Source organism: Phaethon aethereus, assembly GCF_964289735.1.
Source record: "Phaethon aethereus genome assembly, chromosome: 5".
Taxonomy (NCBI): domain Eukaryota; kingdom Metazoa; phylum Chordata; class Aves; order Phaethontiformes; family Phaethontidae; genus Phaethon; species Phaethon aethereus.
The window spans coordinates 58,666,075-58,685,184 of NC_138579.1; the positions used below are offsets into that span (position 1 = coordinate 58,666,075).

General features: G+C 46.5%; 1 protein-coding gene across 1 annotated transcript; it reads right to left on the reverse strand.

The window, feature by feature from the left end:
- Positions 1 to 536: 536 nt before the first annotated feature.
- LMO1 (LIM domain only 1) lies at positions 537 to 17,509 on the reverse strand (the record flags this gene model as incomplete). Its single annotated transcript, XM_082000400.1, has 3 exons — positions 17,301 to 17,509; positions 5,311 to 5,436; positions 537 to 642 (listed from the first exon to the last, which is right to left on the reverse strand). The coding sequence occupies exons 1-3, from the start codon at positions 17,504 to 17,506 to the stop codon at positions 537 to 539; spliced, it is 438 nt and encodes a 145-aa protein (XP_081856526.1). The 5' UTR covers positions 17,507 to 17,509.
- Between the last annotated feature and the right edge of the window lie 1,601 nt (positions 17,510 to 19,110).

Below are 19,110 nucleotides of genomic sequence, written 5' to 3' on the forward strand. Positions count from 1 at the left end.
GCATGGTTCAAGCGGAGAGGTCTAACCCTGCAGCAGCATTTTCTTCCCCCAGTTTGTGTGCGTGAAGTCCTGCCTCTGCTTTTATTCCTGCAGTTTCCAGGGATCTGTGTATGTATTTCTAACAGTCTGCCCAACATCAAGCACAGGAAATACAGGCTTTCACCGCATGGGGAACAAACCACAGCTAAGATGACCAGGAAACATTCATAATTTTTAATTCACACCAGTAATAAAATTGCATTACATTTTTCATAAAATAAATGTTCCAGTTTATATACAGAAAACAGACTGTACAGAGCCCTCCCCCAGACCCCAAAAACTCACAAACATACAGGCAATGCAGTGCTCAGCTAAGCAGGCACAACTGTACATCTAAAATTGTAACTGCTTTGTGTTGGGGGGGGGGAAAGTACTACAATGTATATAGTCCTCTCTGGACCGAGAATTAAAAAAATATTGCAGGCAAGCCGACAGGCACCCTTGCTGCTCGCGCGGCCGAGCGCCCATCCCACAGCGCTTCAGCGAAGCAGGGTTTGCTATTGAACCTGGGACTCGAAGCTCCCATTCAGCTGCCCTTCCTCATAGTCCATCTGACACAAGATCATGTTGTTCTTCAGGAAAAATTTGTCTCCCACACAGAATCTGGAAGATAAAAAGAATTAACGAGTGTTAAGTATGAACAGAGGTTAGAACAGAGGGAATCGGAGGCAGTTTGGGTCTGAAGGTGACTCTGGGGACCAGAATTTGATTCCCAGCTCTGCCGGTGGCGCAGGACCCCGGAAGCCCGCGCGCCGCTCCCGCCGCTCCCCTTCCCCGCACACGCCCTGGGGCCGAGCCGTCCCTTTTCCCGGCGCGGCGGTGCTCGGCTCCTGGGCTGCAGCTGTAAGAAGCAGCTCGGGGAGCAGGTCCCGGTCTCTGCCGGGTCCCGTGCCGGCAGCCCGAGGAGGCCGGGAGCAGTGATGGGGTTTGTCGCTGCCCGTGAGAGGCGTCAGCTCGACAGCCGGGAAATCAAACGGGCGGTATTACACCGAGGCTATTTGAAGTCTTTGCTGGTATCCACATTTCCATGGTTCCCTGGGGTGAGGCAGTATTTACACTAATTTCCAGGCAAGGACTGGCTATTAAGTCCTTCCTCACCCCCTTGTGTACAGTGCGGAACAATAAATAGAAATTTCCTGGTGGCTGGACTCCTAACCTTTATCTTCATTGAGCGAAGGGCGCTGCTCTCTATATACCATGTAAATTGTTCTGTTTGTATTGAAGTTGACAGAGAGGCTTGTGATATTTAACAATTTTATTTGACCATTAAGGTCAAAAAAGTTCCACATATAAGATCCGAGAGGTGTGAACTGACAGCCAATAGCTTTTTCCACCCTGCCTGCTTCCTCAAGAATCAGAAGCTAATCTTTACTTCTTAAGATAAACTAATAATGCTCTTGGCACCCAGTTCAGCAGCTGGGTTTTGCCCATCACACCAACGGGGCTATGACAGACCAGAGTGCATGGCTGTGCCTCCCTGCCCCAAACCCTAAATCAGCCCTGGGTCCCTAAAGCAGAGAGCAGGGCCGGGGGCCCCTGCGCCGAGAGGCAGCTCTGAACCGACAGGAAGGGGTAGGCACCATCCTCTGGCAAGGCCGAATATTTACTGGGCTTTGAAGGAAGATTAGTGGCCATGATCCCAGTCCTCAGGAGACTTAGCAGACCTCAAACGCCCATTTCTTCTGCTGCCAGGCAGAGTTTTGGCAGGGCCACTGCCTACTCCTTGTCTAAAATGCTTTCTAGATTTGTAACCCGGGCAGCTTCAGGCAGAGCATCTCCATAGAACTGAATATTTTGTGCTACAAGAACAAGAGTGGTCATTTTAGAGCTCCTTCACGGGCACAAGTTTTCTCCAACTGGACACCTGCAAGTAAACTGATTAATTTGCCAAGCTGGTAGAGAGAGAACTGGGCATCGGTTCTCACTTCATATAATTTCACTGGAGACTTTCCATCTTCTTCCTTCTGCAGCATGTGCGCTAGTAACATTAAAAAGCTAAAAATTAATCTCAATTTAAATGAACAGCTTTTATGCTAAAAGCTGTACTGTACACACTTTCCTGAAAACCACCTTCCCCACCAGTAGGTTTACTCACAATAAATAACAAATACAGCTGCTTGCTTTCTACTACTTATCCCTACCTTAAGTATAATATTAATCTCCAGGAAGAGAAATGCAAAAATTACTCTTGCCACCAGCATCACCAACAGCTGTTTCTTGCCAAACCTGGTTTGGGTCTAGAGGAGCCAAAGTACAAGTTGGAGAACTAGGCTGTTGGGGGCGGGGGGGGGGTGTGTGTGTGTGCACGTACCCTGAGACCCTGTGAAGTTTTGGGAGAAGGGCTTGAGTCACTGGAAAGGTGGCTATTTCTTTCTACCTGCCAGACCTGCAAACCCGGCAGTAAACTGGGGTCTCTTCAGCTGATACATCGCAACTAGAGACAGAGGATTTAACGGGGCAACTTCAGATGCAGTTTCACAGGTCCCAGCCTGCAGCTCTCTTCAGAGGGAGATGTGGGGCTGCTCTGCCAGCCCTCACGCCCGGAGCAGGTCTGTCGCTGAGCCCATCTGGCTGATGGAGTTCCAGCCGGCAGCAGCGAGAAACAGGCTCTGAACCTACCCTGCCATTTCTACAAAGTCATTTTCTTCCGAGCAAAACCACATTTTAGATAATGGCAGCACAAGCAGCTGGATTTCCTGCAGCCCTTGTAATACTGACCTATTAGCCAGTTACAGTGGTGACCAACTTTTATGCAGTATTGTGAAAAGCAATGTTGACCTTAGTTTAAAGCACCGTAGGCTGAGTAGCGTTGTAGGACTTGCTGCAAACCTGATGTTTTGGAGAATGAATGGATTTAACACTCTACAGAGTCTAGCTACAGAAGGGCAAGTAAGCTGGAAGAGAACTAGAGAAAGGTCTTCATAATCAAATTTTTTCATAGCTGAAGAACAAGGTGGGGTTTCAGGTGGGGTTTCCAATTCAGAAGTAGTTTTGGCATCCACCTCTGCAATTCTGACTTTAGGGTTACTTAAACTCACCGTTCTTGGCTCAGCTTCCAATGTCATCTGTTACAGGGTAAGTCATAAAAGTTTGCAGCCTTCTGATCTCAGCCAAAAATAACAATCTACACGCAGCTCTATGCTGCGTACTCAGCCCATCTTTCAGAAAAACTCAGCTGCTCCCAAACTGGGCAAATCCCTCGTGCATCAAAGCGTGACTGCCAGAACCTGCGCTTTCCTGCCAGGCAGTGACAACGCATGGGGTTTATTTTAAGGGCAGAGTAGGACTGCACTTCGCACCGAGCACAGTAACAGTGTTAGCAATCGCAGAGGAAGGGAAGAAGGAGAGAGGTGCTTTAGAGCCTTTTTAATAAAGGGCAAAATTTAAAAGAAATTCCTGAAAATGAAAACTAGGCAGTACCAGGCTTTTCCGTGGGAGGAGTTAGAGTAAAGTAGGGGTTTGATGACAAATACTCGTGCTACAGACTCCAAGGCCAACCCAGCACGCCTGTCTGTGCAGCCCAGAGCCGTGACCAGCCTCTGCCAGAAGTGATGTTTGAGACGCTCTAGCCGTAGTACTGGTGTGGGGTTCAGGAGCACCCCTCTCCTGCCCGGCCTTCATCGGCAGGCTGAAGAAGGCTGAGTCCGAGGGCTGAGCCTGGCAGCACCCCGCAACACTCCCAAGTCTGGAGACAAACACCACGAACAACCAGCAATTTCAGCTGTGTGAAGAGAGACCATCTCGGGGAGGGAACGGATCGGCTCTGCAAACAGCCACACGCTGCTGACCGGGAATCCCGGCTGTTGCGGAAGCATGTTCAAGAGTGGCAAAAGAGAACTGGGCAACTGAAAGATTTAGCGTGGCTTCGGGAAGGGAGCCCAAGGTCGGGAGCCACTAGATGTCACTGCCGCCTCGGCACTGCCACCGCGCCTGTGGACACCACCAATATTAAGAGGAGAGTTTTCCACCTCGAACAAACACCTCCTCTGCCGTCAATAACGTGATCGAGTAAAGCCACCTGAGCTACAAACTGCTCGCCCAATTCTCCTCTTCCACGCTCTGGCACTAACCAGCCGCAACCCGATTCATCCCCATGAACTAAACCACTGCCGGAGGGCACGGAAGGAGAATCAGGCCCCAGTTTGCATGGTCTCCTAAGCTTAGAGGGAAAGGCGGCAGGGATTTGCATCCTCATACGCACTGAGTATGGCTACGTCATTAGAGAACCCACTGCGACTTTTGTTTTAGGGCAAGAGAGTGACAAACTTTTAAGTCAGGCTTTTAACTTGACCTTTATAGAACTAGGTTCTACATCCTCCCATGAATTTTGTCATCTCTCTCCCATTACTGTCTCTCACAGCTTCACATGAGCTGAAGCGTTGTCTCCTAGTTTCACCTTTGGGAAACTCAACCACAACCACCTCAGCGCAGCCCTCAGGCCCTGGGCAGTCACTATAGCCTCACTAAAGCAGTTAAGAACAAAAAAGCACTTTCCAGCCTGTCTTGGACAAGGATGGATGCATCCATCAGAAGGCGACACTGCATGATGGTTGGCTCTGTGGGCTTCCATTCTGCCTACAATCACCAACAAGCAGGGTGCTGGGAAGATTCTTCACAGCCCTCCCAAATTTGGCTAGCTACACGTAGCTGAGGAAAAACTTTGTGCATGACCCATTACTATACTCCTTGACGAGCATTTTTCACTGGGTAAAACCCAGCAGAAACACACAAGCCCCATTCAAAATTACACCAGCAAGATCCCCTACTAATTATACAACTAAAGGGATTTGTTCCTAGTGTTGGAAAGGGCTTCTCTAGAGTATTTTTCTCCTTCCCATCCCTTCTCTTTCACTTTCTTCTTTGCTGTCCCCAGTTTTGAGCCTGTCAGAAACATGATTTAAGCAAAATAATGACAGTTTGCCAGAGAAAGTCCAGTCTCCATCATCTGTGTTCTGCAAAGAGGGTAGATCTTAAAAGGACATTGAAGCGGTTTGTTTTATTCAGCAGCAGCTGTGCTGTGTACAACCGTGGCCAGATCTGCAGTCTGTGTGCCCCCCTCACCCCCCCAATTCCCACCAGCTACAAGGGGATTTGTAGTAAAGGGGCTACAGGTACTTACGTGCATCACCCAGGTCAGCCTAATAAAGCAGCCCAGGTCACGCCAGCAGGCTGTGAGCCCCAGACAGGCAGCATGGATCAAACATTTCCCCTATTTTGCAGGCAAAGGTATAAATTAGTTTGTATTTGTGTGTATAATAACTGTGTCCTCACCGCTGGTTGCAGAGCTGACAGGCAAAGCAGTCCAAATGGTAAACATTATCTCTGGCCCTCATCACCATCTCAAAGGCAGGGATCAGTTTACTGCAGGCAGCACAATTCCCGGTGGTACCGAAGAGCCTGCCAAAGAAGCACAATCATTAGAAGCCATTTTAATTAAATGGTGGAAGGACTAATTAAGTGTAATTAGCAGTATCAAATACTGTATTGCACCAATAAATAGAAGTTGCAGTCTCCATTTCGCTGACCAACCAGTGTGCGGGAACTTGGGATAAAACTGCCTGGTGAGCAGGCTCCGATTGTCGAGATGAAACTTCATTTGGTTCGCGAGCCTAGGGCTAATTTGCTGTCTAATGGAGAAAAGCATTAAACACCCAGAGCACTATTTTGGGGCTCACAAAATTTCAGTCAAAAACTATCTGCCTCCGCAGCGGTGGGGTAGGTGCTCAGAGCCGCCCGTCCTCGCCCCTCCTGCGCTGGGCCACAGCCTGACGGAGGGAGAGGCTGGCAGCCTCTCCCAGCAAGGCGCAGAAGACCTGCAAACTCTGCCGATCCCGGCAGGCAACGCTCTAATGTAACTCACGGAGAACCTCACTTACCTGCTGTTTGAAACGAAACAGCACAATTTCTCTTGCAATGAGTACAACAGCATTTTGCAAGGCATCCCGGAGAGCAAGCCCTCCTCCCTGCCTGCACCTCCCTCCTCCCACCGCCGCGTCCCTCCCGGGAGCCAGCTAAGCCCTTCCACCGTGGCCCGAACAGCATGCTCAGCCGTTCCACTTCAGCTCCTCTGTCCTCGAGGACAGCCCTTCAGCACTGGAAGCTTTGCCGTTTTCATCTTGGCTTTCACTATCTGTCTCCCCAGATGTCTGCTGCTGTTACAGCTCCCGCCGGGGGACTCGACCACGGCTGCAGCATCCTTCCCCCGGCCCCTTCTCTGAGATGTCCCCGCAGACCCCCGCGCGCGCCAGAGGAGCCGTGCCGCCGCGACGATAAAGCCAGCCGGGGCGTGAATCTACAGGCCAACAACCCCAAATTTCACCCAAGACTGTGGTCAATACGCAGGCGGTTAGTTACTTTGCTTAGGAGATGATAAAAATCGTGTTCTTGGGGCGACGAACCTCAATATGGACGGTTCCTGCTGACCATTAGCTCTGCGTGTGCAACGCGTCGCTGCCCGCAGACAGATTTGGGCTCGCAGCTTGTTTCAAGCTATTGGTTCTGGCCGATTCCACAACAGGCAGATGAGAAGCATCAGGAAAATCTATAACCAATTTCTAAACCTGCAATTTGCCAAGCTAATCAATACTAATTATTACTGGCCAGTAATTGTGAATTAAAACACCCAGCAATGTTACAGAAACCTCCGCACAACTCTCCCACCCGCACACAGCGCCGTGCTACCAAAGTCAGCTTGCTCTTCAGCTAGAAAAAAAGGCTACCCTTATTTTCCGTCAGAATTGGTATCAGCGGCCTTTCGCTACTCCTGGCCGGAAAACCCCAAGACTTCCTACGAAGAAACAGCGCGATGCTTTCCCTGAAAGTCAAACAACACAAACCAAATGGAAACACTTGTGCTAGAATGGGTCAGGACAGAAAAATGGCAATGGGAGTACCAAAATTTCTTCCCCTAAGATCCGTCATATCAGGGCCGAAAGGCGGAGTAAAATCCCAGCTCCGCAGCTTGCACCGGCAAACCCAAACCACGTAGCGAGTGGTTTGGCTGCCTGACAGCCGCAGACAGGACTGAAAAAATGTGGCACCGAAAAGCGTCCAGGTCTCCGCCCTGCAACGCCCTGGCTCTCCTTCAGCTCCCGCTCGCAAATCAAGCCATTACTGCAGGCATCCCGCCCCGCCGCCCGAACCTAGCTGCCCCCGCCTACGGCACCGCGCTTGGGCACAGCGAAACCTGACCGCTTTTGCCGGGGCTTTGCCATTTTCCGTAAAACCAGGCATCTGTTCTTAGAGCACCCAAGTCACAGCAAACTCAAAAAACGAGTCCAATACGTGTTAGGCAGGGAAAGCGGGAGGTTAATCCTAGATTTGCTCTGTGCCCAGCACTGCTACGTGCACAAGTATAAAATATCCATTATTCATTAGCATCACAGTTGTGTGGAGCTCAATCTAGATTAAACAAAATAAAGGGGCCCCAGACAGCACCATTTGCATTGTTAAGCAGGCGCTTTTCTTCAGCCTTCAAATAGGAGACTTTTCTAAATGGAAATGATGGGGAAATTTGGACAGATGTTCACTTAACTATTTAAATAGTTAGCTTAAGAAACATGAAAAATGTATTTGGCATCGTATTCAACTGTCTCCTTTCAGGGGTTCTGGGGGTAAACCAATTGTTAAACAGCTTCGACTGTTTGCATAAGATCTGAAGCTTATGTTTTGTCCAGCTGAAATCACGTTGCCTTCTAATGTCTACATAAACGTAGCTTCCAGCTAGTCAGCGTGCTAATCTTTTTCTCTTCTATCAAGTTTCACAATCCTCCGTACCCTCCCTTTCCCAACAGATGAACATTTCACACTTATTCTAGCACTTCCTAATTTTAATCTGCTTTTCAGGGAGGGATTTAGAGCCCTGTATATTCACCATGCTTCTAAAAATACACTGTAACTTGTAGCTCAGTGAACATGATTTTTTTAATCTGCTGGAAGAAAAAGCAAAATGAACACAGACTTTTGCCTTTTTTGTTTGCTTGTAAAACCCCTGCCACCTCCGATACCTACTTACCCAGAATCTACTTGAGCTGAAACTTTCTGAGGTGGGGAGCTTATATTAGAGGAGACAGAGAAGACAAGGAGCAGGAGGAAAATCTTTCACCCCAAGCCCCATCTGTGGTTAAATTTAAAAGAACCCCACATGAACAAACTGATCTTCATTCTGTCCCTCAGACATCTTCGTAACAGATGCAATACTCTCTCACACATTCACGCACACGGAGGTGAAACGCATTGGAAAAATCTATCACAAAATGCTCAGCATCTACTTACCGGCTTGAAGCTATTGGCATAAAAGCAGCTGGAAATACAGAAAGATTTCAGTTTGGAGTTGTTTTGCTGCTTCTAAAAAATGCATTCCCCCCCCCCACCTTTGAAGTTAAAAGGCAACAATTTTTAAGTATAGATTTATTCCCCCTTATGTAACAGGAAGACCTAGACAGCTTGTAAATAAGCATAGACTATGCAGATTTAAAATTTAGCACAATTAAACCTTTACCCTGTGGTAGTAATTATGTTTAATGGCTCTTAGCCTGAACTTAACCATGCCTATTGTTGTCAGCCAGTCTAAAAGCAGGAGTTTGTCCAAGGACAATTTTCCGTAGTTTATAGGCACACTAAAAACCCCGCTACGCGCTGTTCTCATTGGCCGTTGATGTCGGTGTGTATAGTAAAAATTAAAGTTAATTGGCATACAGGAGCAGCAGTGAATGCAAATGAATTAATGGAAAAAGAAGGGAGCGTTCCTGGAAGCAGTAGGTAACTGTCAAAGGATGCTTTTTATGTAGTCTTGTCTGGGCTAAAGAGTCGTCTTCTGCACAGTGACCCAGACCTCACCAGCGCCGTGAATACACCTGAAGTTAATTCAAACTATAGTAAAGTCAACACCACTCTGCAGGTTTTGGGGGAAAAAAGAATGGCAAAGGGTCCTTACCGTAGGGAAAACAGGAAGAAACTTCTCATATGAACACACTTAAGTTTAGCACCTTTTAACAGATTTTTCCTTCTCTGACCAAAATACGCAGGGTGGCTGAACTGAGAACCTGATTGCCTATTTCTGTCACCACTAGAAACAACCTGTTCTAGTCATTGCCTACAAGGAGAGAGTCCCCGTTTCTTCTCCTCTCTCTAGCCTGGTGTCTCACTAGTCAGCAGCTTGCAATTGCGAAAGAGGGAGAAAAGCTTCCCTCCACAGAAAGAGTGAAAAGTTTGGAGCTGTTGACTTCACAGGAGACAAAAAAAAGGAACCAGGACAGGCACATATAAATAATGAGTGGTACAGAAAGGATAGGTTGGGAGTGTCAATACGATTTTTTTTAAACAACACAAGAACAAGATGAGTTCAAAATTAAACAGACGAGTGGAGACTGATAATTCCCCAAAACAAGAAATTTTGTTAATGCTGAAATGCAAGAATTCTGAGTTGAAAGAGGACTAAACACTTACCTACAATTGTAGATATTGTGTAGAGCTACGTATTTCTATATAGATTTGTATGTCCAGATTATCTGGATACGTTTTTGAAGGGCTACCGAACCCCATGCTCATATCCTCTCCAGCTAGTAGGTGAAACAGGTTTTCCCATACACCTTCCCTATATGCCTCCTGCCATTCACCTCCTACGTCCATCAGGACCTGCTGCAGAATAAGACTTGCTTTACGTACCTGACACTCATCATCATGAAAAGATTTTGCCCCTACCACCTGAAACAAACCAACAACTAGTCTTCCGGTGAGGACGGCTCTTAACAGCTTGCAATCAGTATTTTTCCTAGCTGCGGATATTAGAAATATGCTGAGCTACAAGTCTGATTTGACCAAAGTCCTGAATATGCCAGTAATTGCAGGGAAAGCCTGAACATCACTTAAAAAGATAAAAAGAATAAGCTTAGAAGAAACTTCAGACTCAAGGTTCCCAACTTCCCCCTAATTAGCCTTTGTGTAATATTCAGAGAAAGCCTTAGGGATAGGCATCTCAGCATCGTAAATACGTATTAGCTGGTGCACCCTCCTTTCCAGGACACCGTTGTCAGTGCTGCAGTGGGAAGTCATGTCAACTGAAGGAAAGGAAATGCGTTTTGATACTAATGAAGTTGGTCAAGCTGTCCTCTCATGAAGCTTTCAAGTTCAATCCCAAAGAATTTACATCTTGTATGCCAAAGGGTTTGGCATTCATGGATAGCATAGCGGGAGGAGTTGAACCAGCATGGTACAAAAAAGCCCTCTGGTCGGGTGATGGCACTGGTTCAGGATTACTGGGCATAAACTTCAAGGTGGCTGAAGGGCATCTGTTTTCAGTTGAAGAACACATCTGAGTGTTCACTTACTTTTACTCCTTAGTAAAGGAGTCTCTCCATATTTTCAGAGGATATTTACAGTGAGGTTTGGGCTCTTAGCAGGTAGGACAAGTCCAAGTCCTCCTCCCATTACCCAGCCTTCTTTATGGTATAACTGAAGCCACCGACCTTAAAACCCATCTTGGTTGTCTCTGGCACTGTTCAACACACATGCAACAATGTCCTCTTTGGGAAGTTTACAAACAGCAGTCAGAAAACCCCAAGGCTGAAAGTGCTAGAGGCATGCTAGTATACCACAGCCTAGAAAAATTACTGCCCATAAGCCTTCCTCCTGACTGGGAGGTGTGGAGAAGTTGGGGGGGGGGGGCGGGGGGGAAAGGGAAAAATGCAAGTGGACAAACCAAGCATTGCTTGTTTATCCTGAGAGGCATGGGCTGTGAGAAACCCCTGGACCAGCTACTACGGAGGAAAAAAATTTGTACTTTAACACCACAAAGCACAGCAATGTTGCCAAGAGACACTGTATTTTGAGCCTAATTAATCCTCCTTAATCTGTATAGATACCAAGTGTTGAAGTGAGGGTATCCTACATAGCAAGCAAGATGCTCCCTGTTGCGATGCAAGAATGGCACTTCAATTTTGCAACGTTTCTAGGCTCTGAGCAGATACCATTTGTTCAGCCAGAGTGCATTTATACCTCTTCTCCCCACACGTGTCCCTTGAAAAGCAGGCAGGGCATGCTCTCGGTGCACGCGTGCTCCTCTGCTGGAACAAAATCCCGAAGACCCTCTTTGCTGCTTCAAAGGTCTTGCAACTTCTGCAGGCTGAAGCTACATTCAGACTATTAGTGATGTCTCTGGTAGATAAATTCTGCTAATTTTGGCATGCACTTTTCAGTTCCTGAAGACTTGTGCTTACATGTCCAGCCGTGGTTTAATTGTTCGACATAGGGCCTTTGTTACCAACTTGAGGAAGCCCACCAGAAGGGTATTTGCCTGCGTCCTCCTGTGCCAGACAGCAGGGCACCCGTGTTTGTGCAAGACTGCTTTTCATCTCCCACGACACAATTAGACCCTGCCAGACGCCGAACACTTCATCTAAAGGGCTCCCAAAGCGATTCACTAACGGAATGAACCCGCTGGGGCATTCAGAGCAGAACAAAAACCAGCATCCAACAACTGGAAAGCCAGTACCTGGCGACTGACTCGTTTGGACGAGGAGGTGCCCAGGGTGGAGTTGAAGCCTCCACGATACAAACGGTGCCGAGGGGCACCAGTGCCAGGGACGGCGGTCCTGCCGGGATGCCTCGGGGTGCGCGGGGCTGCTCCGCCTGCCGGGGCACAGACGCCACGTTCAGGTTGCAGCACCGCTGCCGTGCTGAGGTTGGGGCACTGATGAAAACACGTGCGAAGTCGGGTGAAAAGGGTTGCCATGAAATCCAGCGAGAACAGCATCAGGGCTTCTCAGAAAGCCCTTCTTTCATACCGGTTCACCATCATATTTTAATACAAGTTTTGTGCTTTCTTTGGAGTCTAATTAAAGCCCTAATCAGTTTAAATGATGAAAAACTTTCCCAACACCAGCATATCAAACACACAGAAGCGACAGTTCTGCTCCTGTCAAAGCAAGCCTGACTCGCCTTTGCTCGTGTGAGGGCACCATGCTGAGTAAAAAGGAAAAATCACGTTCTTCATCAGCACTTCACAGTGAAATTTAAGTTGTCAGTTCCTCCCAGGAAATCCTGATGCAACACCCAAACCGTCCCTGTGAACCGGAGCTTGGTGAATGTTTAATTACGCCTAGGAACAACCGTTGCTGTGTGGCGGCTGCGAGGAGCCACCCGAGCTGCGCAGTAAGCTTCTCTGTCCCAGAAGCAGCTTCTTCAATAGCATTTGCTTATCAAAAATAATTAGAGGTAGGAATACAGGAACTGTGATTATGAAACAAATGGTAAATCTATTTGCTCAGACGAAATGTATCGAAAGATGTATCTAGACACAGCTGGAGACTGAGGTGATACCGCAAGGATAACAACTCGAGATCCAATTTCATCTTTCATGATTAAAAAATGAGCAAGAAAGTGTTTTATGAAATGTGAAGGTTAACAAATGTTCCTTCACAAGCAATGACGACAGTTTATCTTTTGAAACAAATGATCAGGCTGTGGTCTGCTAGCAGCTCCTGAAACACATTTGAAAGATTTCTTCCTCAGTCTTCTTCTGAGGACCAGCGTACGCGTCCGGCAGCCCACTGCACCGCCACCACCTCCAACAAAGCGGGCTGCAAAGCAACGCCAATGCCAACGCGGCGAGGCGGGGGCCAGCCCCCCGCCTGTCCCAGCGCTCTGCCCCACGCCAGTGGCAAAAGTCCAGAAGTTCATCCCTGTCCCCGATCCATGCAGCGGCCGCAGCTGCTCCAGTACAGCAGAGCCGCTCTTCACCGACAACCGTGGCGCAGGGGCTCTTGGCCCAAAAGACAGCTGCCTGCCGGAGGGGTGGCACAAGCAGGGGCGCGGACCTGCCAACTGCTGAACTTCTAAGCTGCCCAAAGTATTCCAGGAGTCCTTTCTGTCTATAGGTAAGCACCTATAGATTGATGCCTCCACAGTGATGAGGCTCGGCAGGAGCCGGGTGCTGGGTTGGGTGGTGGTGGTTGGGTCTCGCAGCCCCGGGCAGGAACAAGCCTGCTGCATGCTCGTAGATGGAGGCTGCGCAAGGGGAGGGGAAAGCACATCTCACCAGGTAATGAGGCACGTGTTCCCAAACTACACACTCGGCTCACAGGCAAAGTCAAAGAAATATTGGTCTGTAAAGAGATTATGAAACACCAATTTTTCTCCTGGTCATTACTCAGCAATATTCCTTTTGGACATCAGATATAAAAGATGCATGTATTTACATTTATGGGCGCAGAATCAATTTAGCTTTTAACTTTTCACGTGATGGTTGACCTACTAAATACCAGTGCAATATCACCCTGTTCTTATTCAACAGCATATGGAGGAAGTGGCCAACAATAAATTCCTTTGACTGTCCTCCAGATGAAGTACCGTCTTTATGGTGCGAGTACAACGTGAAGTATGAAAACTTATTTTTAGGAATGAATTCTGCTAAAATTTGACTAGTAGAACAAATACCATGAGTTGTTTAACAAGGAATAAAAAAGATGTGGATAGAGGCTCTAAAACTATTAAAGTGAAGGAATTATATAATGATGGGAATGGGTAATTCTCCAAGAAGAAAAATTGAAATTACCAGGAGTGAACAGACAGTAGAGAAGATGGTGATGGCAACTTTAGAACCATAGAATAGTTTGGGTTGGAAGGGACCTTTAAAGGTAATCTCGCCCAACCCCTCTGCAGTGACAGCAGGGACATCTTCAACTAGATTAGGTTGCTCAGAGCCCCATCCAGCCTGACCTTGAACGTTTCCAGGGATGGGGCATCTATCACCTCTCTGGGCAGCCTGTGCCAGTGTGTCACCACCCTCACTGTGAAAAATTTCTTCCTCATATCTACTATTAAACCATTACTCCTGTCCTACCAAGTTCCTATTTAGTTCCTCCTATTAATAGAACTAATAGTTAAAATTGAGAAAGAAAGAAATACTATGTATAGAAGGCAACAGAAGATGATTCAAAGTAAAAAAATTGCTTTATACTTCCATAAAATACGGGACTGCATAGCCATGCCCTTATTCCTATCCTAGGACCCTGAAAGGGTTCCTTAGCCTCAGGAGAGCAGAACCCACGAGTTCAGCAGAAGCCCTCAAAAAATAGTATAAACCCAAATGTACTTATTAGCAAGAACACAAAACATCATAGCTGTAAAGCTGGCTAAACAGCTGAGTGTTAGTTAACAACTGTGTTACAGAATTAACATTATTCCTTCCTACCCAATTCTTGGTCAAATTTCCTGGGATATGACAGTTATATCGTTCTTCCCAACGAAAAACAAGTAAGAAATATTTCTAGTGATTAAAGCTGCTATAATGGACTAAATTCAGATATAGGGGAAAATATTTAAAGTAGGAAGTAACCCCCCCCCAAAATTAGCTAGTAGCATAATGCATGCATACATAGCCGTCAGCTGAGGAGGTTAAGGCTAGTCAGGGGTCTAGAGGAGATTGTGCAGCCAGTTGAAGTGGTTGGTACCCTGCTGCAATAATGGTAGATGCCTCCCATTTTTCCTCACCATACCTACAATTTCCTTAGCACAGGGACGTCTGGCCCAGTTTTACCAGGCCCCATAAGCCTTCCCTCCACAATTTAACCATGTTGCACAAATAGCAACAGACTCCCCCCCTTGGTGGGCTGGGCATTATTCTAGTGCAACAAATGGAGGCAGAGGGGCTACGAGACCCCTTTCAGGCACAGAACAAATTTGTTTCAGAGACCACGCTTAACTGCTGCTGTGACAGAAGCTGCATGGACCTGATCAAACGCTAGCTCCCATTGTTGCCTTTCATGTTTCATGTCATGAATTGCCCTCTCTTCTCAAAGATGGGACGTGGGCCGTTTCCTGGGGTCTGCAACTCCTGGCTTCTTTCCCATCTCTAGCACAGGCTTCTGGTGTGCCCCAGAAAGTCGCGCTATCTGGGGACCAGTGAGAAGATCACAGATTAAGCTTTTCCACCTCAAAGCAGCATTCTCTGGATAAACCAAGGAAAGAAAGAAGTGCTCTACAACTGCAGTAATAAAAAGGTTCTTCTAAGTTTAACAGCATCAACGCTGCTCTCCTTTGGCACTTTAACGTGTCTGATTTGATGTCGCACATTACTTTTGTTACGAAACTAGAACAAACCAAAATCAAGATGGTGCTCATTAAATGGACAACACATGGAGGAGCTCATAGGACTCAAAAAGCAAATGTAAATGGAAACCATCACCCAGCTGAATATTTGTACTAGGGTCCTGTAATACACAGGATAACACTGAATATCTATCAGGTCAGATTTAAAAAACAAACCAAAACACAACACTGTTTATCAAGTGTACAAATAACAAAGTGTAGAGAAGTGATAAATAATGAAGACTAGGATGACTGATGGAGAGACCTGGATTGCTTGGCAAGCTGGGTGCAAACAAGGTAAGATAAAGAAAAGATAAAGTGTAAACAAGATAAAGTATAAAGAAACACTCCAGAAACTAATACAGCCTATGCTTTCTGGAAGGAAGACTATTCCTGGAAGAAGCTCTCTTGAGAGGCTTTGGGGTCCTTGTTATTAGTACCTAGCATGACCAAATTGTGACACTATAATGAAAAGATATTACACAATCCTCAACAAGGGAAGATCAAGAGCTATTACAGTCTTCATTGACCCATCAGAATTATGTCCACAACACAGCAAGAGTACAGCTGAACTTCAGGAGGGTCACTGAAGAATCAAAATGCTAATTTGGGTTTAGAAATCTGTGTGTTTAAGAACGTTCTGGAGCTCAGTTTTTTCAACTTAGCGCAGACAGGGTTAAGGATACTTCCAGAGCAAGTGACTTGTAGCATTAATAAATACTCAGACTTAAGACAAGGTACAAGAATTTTTTTATGATAGTGAAGACAGTTAACTTTCTTCATCACACTCTTTCCTCATCGCACCCTTTCTACCTTTCCAAAGGCTGCTTATCTTGCCTTTCCCCCTTCAGATATGTTCCACCCAAGCTCCTCTTACCCAAGCTCCTCCTCACTTACGTTTTGGGTATGCATCCCACCTAACCCTGTGTGGACCTGCGACTGCTGCCTGTGTGGCGGAATTTCAGATGAGACATTTCATGTGTGCTCTGGAGAGTTTCAGCTCAAACAGGAGCAAAAATCCTCCTGTGGGCACGATGTTCATGTATACTGCCTGGCTGAAAGCTGAGGTGGCAGCTCCCATACAGCGACTAATAGACTTATTTCTTCTATTTGGCTCAGTGCTTAATCTCTCATCTTTAGAAGGAGAAACTTGTTTGTTCAAGTTTACTAAAAAAATATTTACTAAAGATTTTCACAAATATGTTTTACATTGAAACCTATGAAGCATCTGATCATAGAGACTAATCTAGCCCGCCTCTGGACACCACAAGCTTAGACAGCATTTTACCTCCCTATCTTAAAACAGTGTGTTGTTTTTGTTTGCTTCAGATGTGTTTGCTCATTGGGGTTGCATAGGAAATGCTACCAGTGCTTTAGGAAAAAAAAGAAAACACACACATTAGCTGGAGATCAAGTACATTCTTCCAAAGGAAAAACAATGCAAAACTCAGAGTGTTTTGCAGTGTGACCCTCATAAGAATGTCTGCATTAGGCCTGCTGTCTTATCAAAATTCATTTGGGTTTATATAACGTATTTTGTACAAAACCCCCATACACACCAGGCAAAAAAAAATCCCCTGTGTTGTTATGTATTGCAGACACATACTGACAGGGTAGTTCTAACTCAGAGTTAGTGATGGTCTCTGCAGGCTTCCTCATGAAGAAAAATTTTTTGAAGTTGATCTGTAATTTTGGAGTGTTTTGCTCTGTTTACTTAGAGAAGAGACAAGAGCCCCTTGGGAGAAACCTTACTCAATATAAGCACTAGAAGTCTATCTAAAAGCTATCACTGAAAAAGAAAAGGTAAAGGTTTGCCCAGGTCTCAGTCAATATGCAGTAGTATAATATCAAAGATATGCAAGAAGAATTAACAGTCTTTTCCTAATTTTCTCAGCAATCACTGAATGTTCTTGTTGGTTCACAATAACAAAGAGTTAAGTCACGCCCTCCTCCTTCTACCTTGACCTAAAAATAGGATTCTACCTCCCTGACTACAAAATACGTTAAGTGCAAATAAAAAAACGGGCTTAGACAGAGGAAGGAACTCCAACCTCTTCTGGGCAGGGCTGACCATGCACAAGTACACGTTTTCACAGCAGAGGTTTAGAAAGACAAACAGCTGGCAGCACACTGACAGGCTTTGGGAAGAGCCTACAGTATGTTCCTCTATTTACCTCAGGTAATCTCTGCGGCAAAGAATGAGATTTGCTTTTGTGTAAAGAGTTGATCCAACCTCTCCAAGACGACAGTCACAGCAGGCACACTTTAGACAGTCTTCATGCCAATACTTATCCAGAGCCTTCAGCAGGTACCGGTCCTTGATTTTCCGGTTGCAACCAGCACAGCCCTTCTGCTTCCCTTTGGGTTGTACAGATAACATCGGCACACCTGCAACACAAATACAGCATTTCATTCAGAAGATAGCGAACAGCTTGAATAGGTTTCCTGCATTCGGGGTAGCACTGTGAGCTATAGGTAGATCTGTGAGCAAATACTGCTGTAGTTTCATTACAAGCAGTACGCATCGCAAGCAGCTGCCGGTCAAAGGAACTCAAACTTCATGTGGTGTCACGGGGTAAGTGGGAGTGACACACCTGCAGGAACACAGCCCTTTTTTCCTAAGGGTAGAACTGACACAAAGCACCAGACTTTTTTTTAATTGACATCTTACAGCAGACTAAACTGGCTGCAATGTCAACATTTGCTTTTTCCCCTCATTACCAGTACCCTTGTGTTGTTAATTACCTGCCACAGGCAATTACGAAGATCAGAAGGGCCACCACCGTATGTACCCCCAGTCCATTATGTTGGTTGGATCAAACTTGATGGGGAAAGGAGAGGAGCGGGTATAAAGAGATGTGGTATGCCACTGGTTTTCCTCTTTTGCTGGTCAGAGAGGCCTCAGCGAAAGCTAGAGTAGCCCAGGGGCTGCTCTAAAATAAATGTTATTCAAAAGCCCCCCAGGACTGCTGAGAATAACCCAACCTGTGCCCCTCGGCCCCTAGTGAAGCCACACTCCTTAAGCAGAGCTTTCCTTCTCTTATACTGCAGTAATAAAAAAACCCACGATTTTTTTCCTCCCTGGAAGCCCCTGCTGGGAGTGCGAAGCAAGCATGAGCTAGCTGGGTATGAGGTGGTGACAGGACACTCAAGTCAGGAGGCTGGTGGAGTCTTGCTGTGGCCACCTTCCTCCCACTGCTGTCTCCAGCTTTTGCCTCTCCTCCAAGCAGCTAGTGCCTCCCATGGCAAGCACCGACACGGGCGAGAGACCTGTCACCCTTCTCAGTTTAAGAGGGAGGCAGGGGAGGCTTTTATGGAATCAACAGGCAAGGTGGAAAAATAAACAAGGATTGTAGTCTGGGGAAGGAAGGGGACAGCACATGATGAAAGAAACAAACTCACTGAAATGCCAGAATCCCATTTTCTCTAGAGCCTTGATTTCACTTTTGTTACTGATTTTTATTTTTACCAGTGTCAATCAGTAAAAATGTCAATGTTGGGCCCGTAACGAGCATGCCGTGGGCTCAACCGACACAGAAGATAAGAGAGGACACTGGCTGCAGTGCCACTGGTTACACACTCTTCAACAAAGTTAAGCCACTGCTTCTGTAGGAAGCTCCAGATGTCCCAGAAAGTAGCAGCTTGATAATGGAATTATTAGCAGTCCCTTAACTGGGGAGGACCGAGTCAGTGCCACCGCAATACGTGACATTTGCTGCTTTCCTTAAAAGCCAGGGTGACCTGACGGTGGCTAATGCTCAGCACATGTAAAACCCACCACTCCTACGGTAATAATTGCTTTGTCAGAGCTGCAAGCAGACGACAATAGCACTTAAGACACCTCTACACAAACAGCGAGGTATTGATCCATTTGTTATCAAAGTGATCTCAGCAGCGCGGAGACAGGTCAAGTAACATCAAAAACTCTCAAGGCTTAAAGAGCCCTCCTGCTCTTTGCTGTGGCACACTCAAAATCCACTTACA